The sequence below is a fragment of the Panthera onca genome, chromosome D4, assembly GCF_046562875.1.
Source record: "Panthera onca isolate mPanOnc1 chromosome D4, mPanOnc1 haplotype 2, whole genome shotgun sequence".
In the NCBI taxonomy this organism is placed as follows: domain Eukaryota; kingdom Metazoa; phylum Chordata; class Mammalia; order Carnivora; family Felidae; genus Panthera; species Panthera onca.
This window is the reverse complement of record NC_138351.1, coordinates 43080496-43095024: the sequence shown is the minus strand read 5'-3', so window position 1 is coordinate 43095024 and position 14529 is coordinate 43080496. Positions and strand designations below refer to the sequence as shown.

Sequence of the window (14529 nt, the reverse complement as noted above, 5' to 3'; positions counted from 1 at the left end):
AAAAAAAAAAATAGTTGCAGGCCTTAGCGTCAGAAGGGGGATATGAATGCTAAGGAGTAACATGAGGAATATTCTGTCGATGGAATAGCTCTGTATCCTGTGCTGACAGTTATATAATCTACATGTGTGACAAAATTTCATAAAACTATCCCTCCCCAAAAGAAGTGAATGTGAAAACTTGTAAAAATCATTTATGGTCTATATTTGAGTTAATAATACTCTCCCAATGTCATTTTCCTGATTCTGACAATGTGTTATGGTTAAGTCAGGTGTTATTCAGGGAATCTGAATGAAGACTACTCAAGAATTCTCTATACTACTTTTGCAATTCCTTATGAATGTTACACTATTTCAAAATGAAAAGTTATATAAAAATAAAGGAAAAAGAAAATGCCCTGGATGTACTTTTCTTTTTCTACCTTGCTCCCAACACTGAATTAATGAGCAGTGTCAGAACTAGTACAATAGGAAGAATGGAGAGGATTCCTTATAAGACAAAGGATGTTGACAGGTGTATAAGATAGGGAACATACAGTGGGGATAAAACTCCAGAAAAAAGCTAGGTCACAAACCAAAGAAATTTGTCAAGGCAACAGGAAGATTTTTTTTGTGCCCTCAGATTGAGTAGTAGTAACCTAAGATAAGATATTGGAAGAAAATGTAAACTTCACTTACATTAAAAAAATTTTTTTTTATCTTAACTAAATCTCATCCCAAAATATGCTGAGGGGCTCCTGGATGGCTCGGTTAGTTAAGCGTCTGATTTCGACTTCAGTTTAAGTCATAATCCTGTGGTTCATGAGTTCAAGCCCCTCATCGCGCTGCATGCTGACAGGGCGGAGCCTGTTTGGGATGCTTTCTCTCTGCCCCTCTCCCATCCCTTTCAAAACTAATAAATAAGCTTTAAAAAATATGCTGAAAGTGCTTTAATTAGGGTCAGGTGGTAAAAGGTGTCTGTTCCTCTGCCAATACCACACTTTTAATGTAGCTATAAAATACATCTTAGAATTGGGTAGAGTGATTTCCCCCACTTTATTTTTCCTTAAATCTTTGTAGCTACTCTTCTTCCTTTGCCTTTCCATACAACTTTTTAGAAGACTCTTGTCTCTATTTTCAAAATATCTTGCTGTGATGTTTGTGGGAATTGTGTGAAACCCGTATATCAATTTGGAGACAACTGGCATCTTTGCTATATTGAGTATCCCAATTCATGCTCTCAGCATGTCTCCCCATTTATTTAATCTTCTTTCATCAGTGTTTGTAGTTTTCAGTATACAAGTCTTAGACATGCTTTGTTAGGTTTATACCTCAGTATGTCTTTTTTCTTCTTTTTGAGGAATTGTGAATTGTATTTTAAATTATGGTTTCCACACATGTATTACTAGTTCACTAGTATATAGACATACAATTAATTTTTCTATGTTGATCTTGTATCTTGAGAAGTCACTTATTAATTCTGAGGTTCATTTATTCGTGTATGGAATTATTTATGTAAGAGATAGCTTTACGTCTTCCTTTCCAATCTGTAGGCCTTTTATTCCCTTTTCTTGCCTTACCATGCTGGCCAGGATTTTCAATATTTTGTTGAATAACAGTGATGAGAGTAGACATCCTTGCCTTGTTCCTGATCTTAGGGGAAAGTGTTCAATGTTCCATCATTAAGTATAATGTTAGCCATAGGCATTTTGCAATCCCATCAAATTGAGAAAGTTCTTAATTTTGAGTTTCTTTTCTCGTGCATGGGTATTGAAGTTTTTCATACGTTTTTGTAAAATTTTACGATCATGTGATATTTCTCTTTAGCCTGTTTACATGGTGTCTTACATTGATTGATGTTTGAATATGGAACCAGCCTTGATTTTGTATCTTCTGCCCAATATCCCTCATAAACAGATAAAACAATTCTAAACATGATTTTAGAAAACTGTATTCATTTTCTATTGCTGTAGTTACAAATTATCACAAACTTAATGGCTTAAAAAAGCAAAATTTATTCTAATAGCTGGGGATGTGAAAAATCAGTTTTATTAGGCTAAAGTCAAGATGTTAACAAATGCTGTTTTTTTGTTTTTTGTTTTTTTTCCTGGAGTCTCTGTGGTGGACAATCCATTTCTTTGACTTTTCCAGTGTCTGGGGATCACCTACAGTCTTTAGTTGATGGCCCCTTTCTTCTATACTTAAAGTTATTGGGGTAGCATCGTCAAATTTCTTTGTCCCTCTCCTTCTGTGGTAACATTGCTGTCTGACTCCTCTTGCCTTCTTCCCGGAAGACCTCAGGCCTGCATAGAAATTCAGTCACATTTTATCTTTGTAACAAAATTCTTCTGTGATCAGATATTATATTAAAAATCTTATAATTTATTTTCTTACCATTGTTTTCTTGTGAGTTGGAAATTCTGTTATGAGTACTTAGTTCAGTAATGTCCATATACAGTGCATTCTTTCAGCATAGGTATAATAATCACAATGTTTTGCCATCTAATTCAATAGCAAGATAATCCACACTCTGCTATGCCGTAAAAAATGTCACGCTGACAGCCATTTTTCTCTTCTTTTCTTGTTTTGACATGATGGGTATATATTTTTCTTAAAAAGTGCAGTAGAGTAGTATTGTGGCATCTGAAATGCTGTCAAGTTGTAACTGTATTTTCCTAGAATTGTGTCATTGTGATTTGTAGTGTGCTAAGTAGTGCAAAGTGATCACAGCATCACATATGGTCTGGGCTGCATACTCACTTGCACTACTGTAGCTTGAAAGCAGCCATGAACAATACATAAATAAATGACCATCACTGTGTTCCAATAAAACTTTATTGATGGACACTAAAATTTGAATTTCATATAAACTTCACATGCTATAAAACATATTCTCTTTTTGTTTTAAACCATTTGATAATGTAAAAATTATTCTTAGCTTGTGGGCCGCACAAAAACAGGCGGCAGTCCAGATTTGGCTTGTGGGCCATAATATGCCAACAGCTGCCTTAACCTCAGGGGACCTGTATTCTAAAGGGAAAGGGGAGGAGAAAATAACATGAAGACATATAAGTGAACAGGTAAAACAGCTAATTTTCTGTGATAAAGGAAATTAAGTAGTAAGATGGCCAGGGAATGTGTCCCTGAGGGAGCAGATAAGGTGATCCTGAATGATGAGAAGGAGCCAGTCATGAGAAAAACGTACAGACTATTCTAGAAAAGAAAAAGAGTAAAGGCTGGAGGCAGGCAGAAGTTTGGTGAATTAGAGGAACCAGAAAGGTCATGTGTGGCAGGAATATAGCGAAAAGGTGAAAAGGGGTTAAGAGTATTTGGAAATCTAAATAAAGATGATATCATCATTAGGAATTTGAACTTAATTAGTTGACCACAGTAGGAGTTATGCTGGATCTAGCCTAATTTTATACACTGGGCTTGTGGTCCCTTGCTAATTTAGATGGCCACACAAAGTCATGTGAATTTAAAAAAAGAAAGGGAGAAAAGGAGAAAATGGTTTTATTTTTGCCAAGTAGTTCTAGGAAAATACAGTGTCTCCTACATAATCCAGTATATTGAGAACAGATATAACTGGACCACACAATTTATTTCATTAAATTCTCATCTTTAAGATATGATGCTTCGTTTTATATTTGCCAACAAAACAAATTGCTCTTCATTGGATGATTTAAGGCCTTTTATACTGGTTTTATGTAAATGGTCTAGTTTCTTACAAAACTTAAAACATTAAGTCCTCAGTTTACACCTTTTTCTTCTTATATTCAGGCCAATTTGTGTGTCCAAGCTTGTTCTAATTTCTTCTACTGCACTGGAAGGAAAATCATTTTTAAGCTTGCATTGATTTGTGGCAATATTTGTATTCAACAATCAAATGCTACACTATTTCCTTTAAAATGGCTGTGTACTTAATTAGCTTCACTTGTTCAGCAATTAATTAGTTTCAGAGACTTCTTATTTTGGTATTGAACCTGACTATTGATAGTTGGAGCAGATACTGTATCAGGATTGCAATGCATTTCTCCAGTCCCACCACACAAAAAGTTTTCACATTTGAAAAAAAGTTCTTCATCATAATATCATCTAATATCTTTCATAATTGTGAAATATCCTTCAACTAGTTTCTTTCTTTCATTTATTTTCTCCAGTACTGCTTCTAGCAAATATGAGGCAAAAGGAAGCTGTAAGAGAAACACACAAAAAAGGATGATCAAAACTCTATATTTTCTTCAGCTCAAAAACATACACTAAATATCATTAAACCATTAGAACTCAGCTATCTGCAACTTTGCACCCATAATGGCACCCTTCTGGGTCTCTTTTCAACTGATCTTCCTGGTTAGTGTGGGTAATTTTGTCTTTTATAATAAAAATGATAAAAGAGCAGAAGTAAAATGAAAAAAGATAAACGCCTTATTGAACAATTCATGGTTTACTGACCATGTTAATGATGTAATCTGCAATACAAGCAGCTGAGCCATTTATCTTCAATCAGCTGATCAATAGCAGGTTACAGTCATCTCCAGGGCCCACAGGCCCACCGAAGGAGTACTGTATGCTCATCACTCATAAAAGAATGAGAGAGAACTATCAATACACTTGTCTGTGTGAGAGCCCAACACCTCAAGAGTTGTAGGGTAAAATTTCAGAGCTAAAAAAAAAATGGCAAAAGTATACCCATTGATTAAGATGTTATAGAAAAGTTTGTTTGGCACATCAAAGTGTAATACACATGTTGCAAACTGCTGAGTTTATGAAATGTAGAGTACATTTTTAAATTTCATAATTTATATAACTTTTCTGGTAAAGTTTCATTGTTCCCTCTGCTTCCCTGGGTTTCCTGTAGAAGTCTGAGTCGTAGGATACATGTCTGGGCTGTAAGTAGAAGAAAAGGGAAAAGGGTCTCCAATTACCCCCACACCTCCACCAACTTCCTTTTGTCTCCTTCCCAGCTGTCTGGTCTCACAGAAGAGGTTTATAATAATTAAGACATTCATTATGCCATTTCTTGGAGTTGCCCTTTTGATTAACCAGCAAAAGACCACTTTTGTTTCCTTGAATATGTTGACGGGGATGCTTCCCATGCCCAGTCCCCTTCCCCACAAGGGAAGTACCATCAGGCCCTTTTTTGTGCCAGGATGACCAAAGGGAGCATCCATCATCAGCACCTGACCAAAGACCACTATAGGAGGTGCTCGGCTGTGCTCAGCTGGGGTGATTATAATTCACTCAACCAACCAGAATGGCCTTTTCGAATTTGAACTGGGAGTAAACAGAAAAGGTTGGCCAGTGGCAGTGAAACAACAGGCCAGACAAACAGATTATGCAGGCCACGAATGAGAAGCGGAGACCAAAGCTGGTCCATAGGATTGCCTCAGATCCCAAGTTTCTAACAAAAAGGTTCTAGTTTAACTTCTTTCTCATCTTTGTAACAAACTGCCTTTTCTAAGTCAATGCCAGGAGCTTCACACACGGTCTTCCATGAAACTTACTACTGAAGAAACCACAAGATACCAAAATATCACATTTCTTTAGTTCTGAAGACAGACTTGAATAGAAGATACATGCATTGAATTAAAAACAGCTTTTTTTCTGGGAAAGAAAAAACCCCTACTACCCCATTAAATATATACACACTGTGTTTGCATTGCAATGTCAGAAATATGAAAATGTGGGGAAAATGCATCTTAGAAGTAAGGAAGAATGTTAGACTCCCTTCTGCAAGGTAAGGATACTAACAGCAAATCATTACTTTGACAGATTGCCCTTCTGGGATGCAGAAAAGAGTCATATTTGGCAAAACTTCCAGTCTTATAAATTAGATAATTTAAATTCTCAGGGCATTAATATTAGATGTTAAAGGAATGCACATACAAAATAATAACAAAACTATCAGGCAACCTTCTTTATGTTGGCCCTGGCTATCAGTACCATATGCATCCCCATCAAAAAGGCAGATAAACAAGATGTTTCCTGGTGGACATAAAATGTAATTTCCTCAAGCTGTTCAAGGGAAAAAAGGGTCCTCTGACCAAATAAGTTTGGGAAACAAACCAAACCTTAAAAAGTTCCTCTATTTCAGGATCTCTTAGAAGCTTTAAGATATTAACAGACACTGTGAGTCTCCAAGCAATGTAATACTCTGTTTCTAAATTCATTTGTCCATGCTCTTCTCATGGTCTGTTTATCATGAGGAACTAGCAATCCATGGAACACACTTTGGGAAACATGCTGGTTCTGTAATTTCCTATGTAATAATGTCACAGTACTTTCACCAGGCCACAATGTACTGACATTAATCATCTTATTTGCATATTACACTTTCAAGTTAAAACATAAACCTTTTTATCTTGTGATCTGAACAGTTTTCAACATGTCATGTACTTGGAAATTTCACTTCCTTTTAAAAAAATCTAGCTCAAAGAATTTCTCTTCCAGGAAGCCTCCGAGGTGGAACAAGAGGTCCATTTACTAATTTACTACTGACAACTCACTTTATTCTCTTCCTCTGGCTCTCAATAAAACAAAATGCCCCACAGTTAAACACAACTGTTTGTCAATCCTGTTTTATTGGATTGTAAGCTTCTTTTAAGCTTTGTATAGAGGCTAACACATATAGATTTCAAAAAGTGATCAATCTTTTAATCATGATGCACGGTATGTGCATATCTATCTGCCCTTAGAGGTTCTTCTATTTCTCTGCAAATAGGTCAGAAGGATATTATTATCTGTCTATATATAATATTAAATTAAAATTCATACATCTTACAAGTTAGTTGGAGATGTTTATTTTAATTCAACCTTTCTATTTCCTTTTTCATAAACCAACTCTGAATTTCTTTCTCCAAACACAGTGCTCACTCTATTTGCTTTTTATGACTTGTTGTTCCCTGGGAACTGTAAGTCCGGCTCTCAAAGAGGCCTTTCGAAAGGATCAACTGTAATTTTATAAAATATAAAATTAATGTAATTTTATAATATAATTGTTAGTAATTGAAACAAACCTAGAAGAAGACTAAGGAAAAGTCAGATTAGAAAACATTTCATAAAATATACTTATTGTTTTCAAATGAATATGACTTATTTTTTACAAATGAACACTATAACTCAAAGTAACTGTTAACCAAAAAATTTTAAGCACGTGTCCCTCCTACTTTATAAATTGTTCCTTATTCATGGAGTAGACTCAAAACATCCTCAAATAACGAGTGGACCAGCAGTATTGGTTTCAAAAATAGCTTCTCTTGCCAAGTGTGCACTATTCTTTATTTGGCAAACTTCTTTCATAGACTATACAGATAAAAACCTTTGCTTAGTCTAGGATGAATTAATGAAAATTCTTGTTTTCTGAAAGTGGTTAAGAATGGGATTTTTAAGTTCACTGGCTATTTTAGCTAACTGAGAATAATCACTTTTATCATTTACAGATTATTGTTAATTCTTAAATCTTACAAATTACAGGCGCTCAGTGAGTTGAGCCTCGAACTCTTAATTTTGGCTCAGGTCATGATCTCATGGTTTGTGGGATCGAACCCTACATGGGGATGGAACCCCGTATTGGGCTCTGTCGCTTTGTGTTCTCTCTCTCACTCTCTCTCTGCCCCCCACCTCAAAATAAATAAACAAACATTTAAAAAATCTTATAAATTACAGTTAACCTGAAGACTGATGGGACATAATTTAGTCTACTGTGATTCACAGAGTTCTTCAAAAGCTTACAGTATCAAATGAACGTCAATTCTCAACAGAGAGCTATAGATTGGGTGCAGTTAAGACTGTCTTTAAAATACAAAATGCCTTGGAAAGTGCTTTAAAAATTCACATGGTCTGCTTGTTTGCCCTGTTTTTTATTTGTTTTAACAGCAAAACGCTTTAAAAACATTAAGAAGACCAGGAGACCGGAGTCTAGATGAAATGCAAGGTTATCTCACACAGGGTGTTTAGAGTACATTAAAATCTCTCTACATGCATTCTAGAGGGAACTCCCTCAGACACAGAAAGCACCACTATTCTTTCATGGATAGGATTTTGGAGTTGGACTGAAGTGGCAGCAAGCTGACTGGACAACAGCAGCCATACTTTCTCACTTGCCCCATCAAATGTATCCGAAACAACAAACCCGACAATTATGCTGCCTCGGGTTTCATCTCCGATGGCATATGCCAGGGACTATGAAGTCCAGAAAGACTGCATGATTTCTTTCTTTCTCTTGCATAACAAAGGAGAAGGGATACTCCTGGGTATGTCAATACAGAGTCCCACAGGCTTGAACGCTTCAACATCACGGAGAAGATGAGACAGGTGAAGAGTTGATACTGTGTGAGATTTCTTGGTATGGAAATTTAACTAGGACACCGGAACAACTGAGCTTTGCTTGGTGTGTGGTGTGGTCTTAAAGTGGGTCTTCCTAATCATTCGGGCTGTCCCTGTTGCAAAAGATGACTTCTATTAGGGAGCGATTTCCCCTGATTTCACACAGATTTCCAGCTTATCTCACATGTAAACACCTACAGATGTTTGCCTCTAGGAGCTGGTATGCCACTGACACAATCTCAAGTTTATCACTCACACTCGCAAGTTGTTGTTTCATTTAAGTGTTTCTGTATAAAGGTAAGGCATGAATGATGGTTGTAGACCTTTGAGAGCTATATTGGAAAAATAACCAAGCCTAACGTCCATGACTATAAAACATAGATAACTTAACAGCATGAGCACTAACTGGAATGTGCTTTTAACAAAAATCTAAAGAACAAGATGAACATTTTAACCATTTTCACTCTTGTTTTTGGTTTGAAAACTACCACCAAGAAGATACCACTTTTAAAACACAAATTGACTTTAGCTTGAGTCCTATTGAAAATAAATGTATCTCATTTCATGTAGTGTACCTGCTTTTACTGGAAACATGAAAGAAGGCTTAACATTGTTAAATAAAAAAAAAAAAAATCCCAGGAAGGCTCTGAATGGAGAAATTTGACCTGTTGCTATTTCAGCTAGATGTAAGAAAGCTGTGTGGGTGGCTGAGGGAGTGGGTTTACGTGTGTGAGCAGGGGTGAGTGAATGTGCCTGCATGTGCTTGCATGTGTTGTAAGTGCCACACAGAAAGTAACAGACTAGATGTGTTCCGAGTTCTAAGGAGAAACTTTCAGTTAACCTTCAGCCTGGAAGTTACTCTATTTACAAAAGCCAGGGAGATTTATAAAACTCTTCTCACTGCCATATTGCAAGGATTCTGTAGAAGGTAAGCATATTTTGCAGAGAGGGCACTGGGGAAAGAGCCATTTTAAATTTCAGCATTTGCAAGATCTGAAGCATCTAATAGGAACAGGGATATTTAAAGCTAAAGAAAAACCACTGATTAAATTCTGTACTTTAAATTCTCAACAGCTGAAGGCTGAAAGAATTTTATATATGCTCCCAATGCAAGAAAATGATCTCCAAAAAGTGGACTAAAATGGACTGAATAAAATCCAGAAAAGGATTAGCAAATAATAAAGAACAGGGCTAAAACAAAATGAAATCAAGACACATTTTCTAGTCATTCCCGGCTCAAGGTTTCTATACAAATCCTAGTAAAGAACCATATTGCATTTATAACTGTAATTATTTATTTTGTACAAGTATACATATTTTAACATATATACCCATAATTCTGTTCAATTTAATTGTTTAATAAATTTCACAGTTTATATATTTTAACTCTTTTATTGTCCTTCACCCCCAGAAATGTAAACTCCATGAAGGAGGTGATTTTTGTCTCCTCTGCTCACTTCTGTACTCCCAAACCTGAAACAATAATGTAGGAGGCACTATGTACATGTTTTTTTTTTTAAAAGGATTCCATAGTATAGGTTCAGTGTTATCTCCACTAACTCTCTGTTACCTTTTAAAGTCCCAAGTAAAAAGTACTGTTTCACGTATTATTAAGGCCTAAAGGCAAAGTTAAATGACCTTTATTACAATTTTATAATTTTGAGGATAGAATGGGCAGAACAAATAAACAGTTGTCTCTTAGAAGGCAGAGTATAAATGACTACTACTAGTTTGGATATGTGAGAAGGTAAGTATTAGTCAGAGCCTAACAGAGGGACATCTTATGTGCCAAATGAAAGGAAATCACTTATCTCATTTGTTCATAATTATGACCAGGAGACAGAAGTTCAAATTCAAATGCATTTAAGGCAATCTCTGCTAATTAATGGTAGAGGAGATGGCATATGCGATATAAGAAATTTATTTAATTTACTTTTTTTTTTAGAGAGAGAGAGAGAAGAGAGAGAGAACAAGTTAGAAAGGGTCAGAGGGAGAGGGAGAGAATCTTAAGTAGGCTGCATGTTCAGCATGAAGCCTGACGCAGGGCTCGATCTCTCAAACTGTGAGACCATGACCTGAGCTGAAATCAAGAGTTGGATGTTTAACTGACTGAGCCACCTAGGAACCCCTATGGAACTTATTTTTAAATGTACTCTTTTTTCTGGGGGCACCTGGGTGGCTCAGTCAGTTAAGCATCTGACTTCTGCTCAGGTCATGATCCCGTGGTTCTTGGATTCAAGCCCTACGTTGGCGTCCATGTTGATGGCTCGGAGCCTGGAGCCTACTTCAGATTCTGTGTCTCCCTCTCTCTCTGCCCCAACCCTGCTTGTGTGTGCTCTCTCTATTAAAAATGAATAAACATTAAAAAATATTTTTTTAATAAATGTATTTTTCCTCTTTTGATATTAAAGAGAACATTTTTTAAATTAATATATAGTTCACATAACACAAAATTCACCACTTTAAAGTTTAAAGTTTAAATATATCGTTGGTTTTTGATATATTCACAAGGCTGTGCCACCATCGCCACTATCTCATTCTAGAACATTTCCATCACCCTCAAAAGAAACTCTGTACCTATGAGCAGCCACTCCCTGTCTGCCTGCCCCCACCCCGATCTCCATGGTAATCACCACTCTACTTTCTGTCTTTATATAGATTTGCCATTCTGGACATTTCATATGAATGCAGTCAGACTATATGTGACCTTTTGTGTGTGGCTTCTTTCACTTAGCATAAGGGTTATAGGGCTGTGTTGTAGCATGTATTTACTACTTCATTCCATTTTATGGCAGAATAATTGTCCATGTATACATACGCCAAATTAATCCATTCATCAGCTGATGTACCTCTGGGTTGCTTCCGCTTTGGAGGTATTATGAATAATGCTGTTGTGAACATTCATGTAGAAGTTTTTGTATGGACATGTGTTTTCATTTATTGTGGGTATATGCCTAGAGGATGAAACTGCTGGGTCATATAATCTCTATTTTTAACTTTCTGAAGAAGTGAAAGACTCTTTTCCTCAGGAGTGGCATCATTTTACATTCTCAGCAGCAATGTATAAGGGTTCTAATTTCTCCACATCTTCACCAACCCTTGGTATTGTCTGTCTTTTTCGTGATAGCCAACCTGCTCGGTGTGAGGCAGTACCTCATCTCAGTTTTTGGGTTCCATTTCCCTGATGGTTAATGATGTTGAGCATCTTTTCATGCCCTTATTAGCTATCTGTTTATCTTCTTATAGAAATGTCTATTCAAATCAGTTTCTTTACTTTTAGTTGTTGAGTTGTAAGAGTTTGAAATGTGTTCACAAATGGTTAAATTTCACTGAGAAAAGCCAGAGAGAAGGCTAACTGAATTAATGAAAACACTTGAATCCTTGAATATTGTTAATGGAATGCCTCTACTACACTTTCTATGGATTCAGTACTGACATCTCCTCCCTACCACATCTGATCTACACCTTTTGGTCTCTCAGACTCTTAGAGGTATCATCATCTTTCTCTTTATGTGGGGTATTAAACTCACCTATCTATGGTTTCTGCTTTCTGACTCTATCTAATCTCATTACTGCTATTGATTCAATCGCTATAATGTGGGTCACATCTATCTCATTCTTTCCATTTTTATGGCAATGGCACATGCAGACCCTCATTGCCCTTTGCCTAAACTATCTTCCTGCTCCCAGTCTCTCTCCCTACAGACCTACTATGTGCTGATCTCAAGTATCTTTATAAAACACAACTCTGATCATACCTCTTTCTTGCTCACCGCTTTTGTAGTTTGGTCCCAGCCTACTTTTTCTATCTCTGTTTTTTTTCTCCCACCCTCTGAACTACAGAAGAACTAATTTGGAAGGGTTCTCCCATCCTATTATAATCATTAATTTGTTTGCTTGTCTCTGATATAGATTGCAAGTTTTTAAAAATGTAATAATGTAAGAAAGATGAATTAATACAAGTAAAAATGTTCGAAGAAATTAAATGGCAGCTATGCTGTAAGAATAACAGTAGATATTAGAAAGATTTTTTTAGTGTAATTTTTATTGCTAGAAATCTGTGGGAACAAAAGTTAGGTGCAGATATGATTACACATAAAATTACCAATTGCACCAGGACTACTTGAAGCAAGGAGGCCATATATTTGCACTCTGCATTAAAGAAAAGTTAAGGTTTCAGGCCTTTCAGTTGTCATGCACTTCTGGCTAGCAGCAGTAGTAGGCATTATATTGTTGTATAGTCCCATATTGCCACATGGCGGAACAGCTTTTTATTTTGTGGCAAGTATTATATGAATGCAAATTTACACCAAATGAATGCAGAGAAAATTTTCTTTGAAAGAAAATCATTTTGTGGCTTAATTCTTAAACAAAAGGTAAAACCACAGGGCCAGACTGACTCCTCTGATCCGAGAATTCCCTTACATCACCCAACACAGAGGACATAAAAGAGAAGTTTTCCAATAATTTCATCTTCAAAATATTCTAATAACCAAATATCAATATTAAATTGATTATTTTTTAAGGAAATGTGCTCAATTATTCCACAGCTTGACAATCACGTAACCTCAGACACACAGAACTGTATATCGTACTAAGCAAATGTAGGAATGAACATACATACACTTTTAGAGGCATAACAGCCTCTAAAAAAATTGGCGGACAAAGAAAACCTTTTCTAAAATACAGGACAAATGTAATTGCTGGAACGGAGAGAGAAGAAAAGTAGGCTAAAAAAAAGATGTTTTCTATTTTATAGATTTTTCTCTTGGGTGTAATTATGAAGTGACATTCAAGTGCAACCAATCAAGTCACTATTTTTTTCTCACAAAATTCAAAGACATCAGCAAAACCACCTATGTCAGTAATAAAAATAAAAAGTCTTTGACTTTTTAAATGTTTTCATACTGTCACAGTGGAATAAAATTAGCTTGAAAAATGATCTAAAGGCACATGATGCAGTTCATTATGTATAACGGCAACAGAGGCGCTTTCCCAGTGTTCATAAAGGCTGCTCCATTAAATTTACCTCCAGTCAATAATTAGGAGTCCACAAATAAACCTGGGCAATTAAATCAATACTGCCAGGCAATTATATTCCAGAGTCCAGGCTCAGTGGCACAAAAAGGCACTACATCAAACTGCAGTATTAAGCGGTCTAATGCCATTTTCCACAGGATTTTTTTTTTGCACCGACTAAGCGGCATAAGTATACATCCAGATAATGTAGAATGTGTGCATGTACATCTACAAAGGTGAGTCAAAAAAGGAGGTCTGGTGTCAATACAGCTTTAGAAAAATTTAATAAAGATTTACACATGTGGATCTATTTTTTTATGTTCATAACTGACGATGAAAGCTCCATATTAAAGAGTCATGTTTACAAATTGAACATTAAAAAATTCATTTAAGAGTTTATTTTTTTATCATTTTTCAAGCCTAAATATATAACCTGTCACACTCATTACTGAACTCCTTTGATGTGCTGGCCACTGGGCTGGGTGCTGGGCACGCAACATTCATTAAGAAATGGCCTTTCTTCTCAAAAGCAAGTTGTCACTGTAGAAGACATTGTCTGCACTTGAAGAACTTTAAGCAAAGATTGCCAATCACCTTCTGTTACTATGGAAGTGATTCCAGATAACATTTCAAAAATATATAAGACTGACACTAAGAATATGAGTAGTTCATGTATTATTTACTTATCCTTGACTTTTCCAAAGTATAGATGCTGTTGTTTGTTCATATAAATGTAAAATAAATGTGTTTAAAACTGCTTTTATTTTTAATCTTTACACAGAAACATTTATAATGGCTTTCCAAAAATCACAGGACAGTAATGGATGTGTATATTTTTTGCTATTTTGAAAAACACATTTTAGCTCTTTTTATCCTTGGTTCATTTTTAAAAGAGACAATTAGGTTAAGCAAAAAGAACTCTAATGAAAAAGTTTTTGAATACATTACATGCTGTTGGTGATGTCAAAACAAAAGCTGGCTATGACTAGAAAAGCAGGGCTCTCACCTGCCAATAAACTGCCCTTGATCACTTACAAGAGGGGCACATCCCAGCAGACTCTATGTGTATTAAAAAAATACTTGAAAGGAAAGAAAAAGTATCACACAGGTCACAGCAGCCGTCTCAATGGACCCCTCAGGGATTTCAACTCGTCTTGGCCTTGTCATCCTCTATGCAGCTTTCCACTCGGCCCAGAAAATGTCGATAGG

General features: G+C 36.0%; 1 protein-coding gene across 2 annotated transcripts in view; it reads right to left on the bottom strand.

Annotated features, from left to right (window-relative positions):
- Positions 1-2795: 2795 nt before the first annotated feature.
- CNTLN (centlein) overlaps positions 2796-14529 on the bottom strand; it is a 311202-nt gene continuing 299468 nt past the window's right edge. For both annotated transcript variants that reach the window (XM_078436769.2, XM_078436771.2), the window contains exon 26: positions 2796-4169. In XM_078436769.2, the coding sequence (XP_078292895.2) occupies positions 4068-4169 (102 nt within the window). In that variant the 3' untranslated portion in view covers positions 2796-4067. The remainder of the gene's footprint in view (positions 4170-14529) is intronic.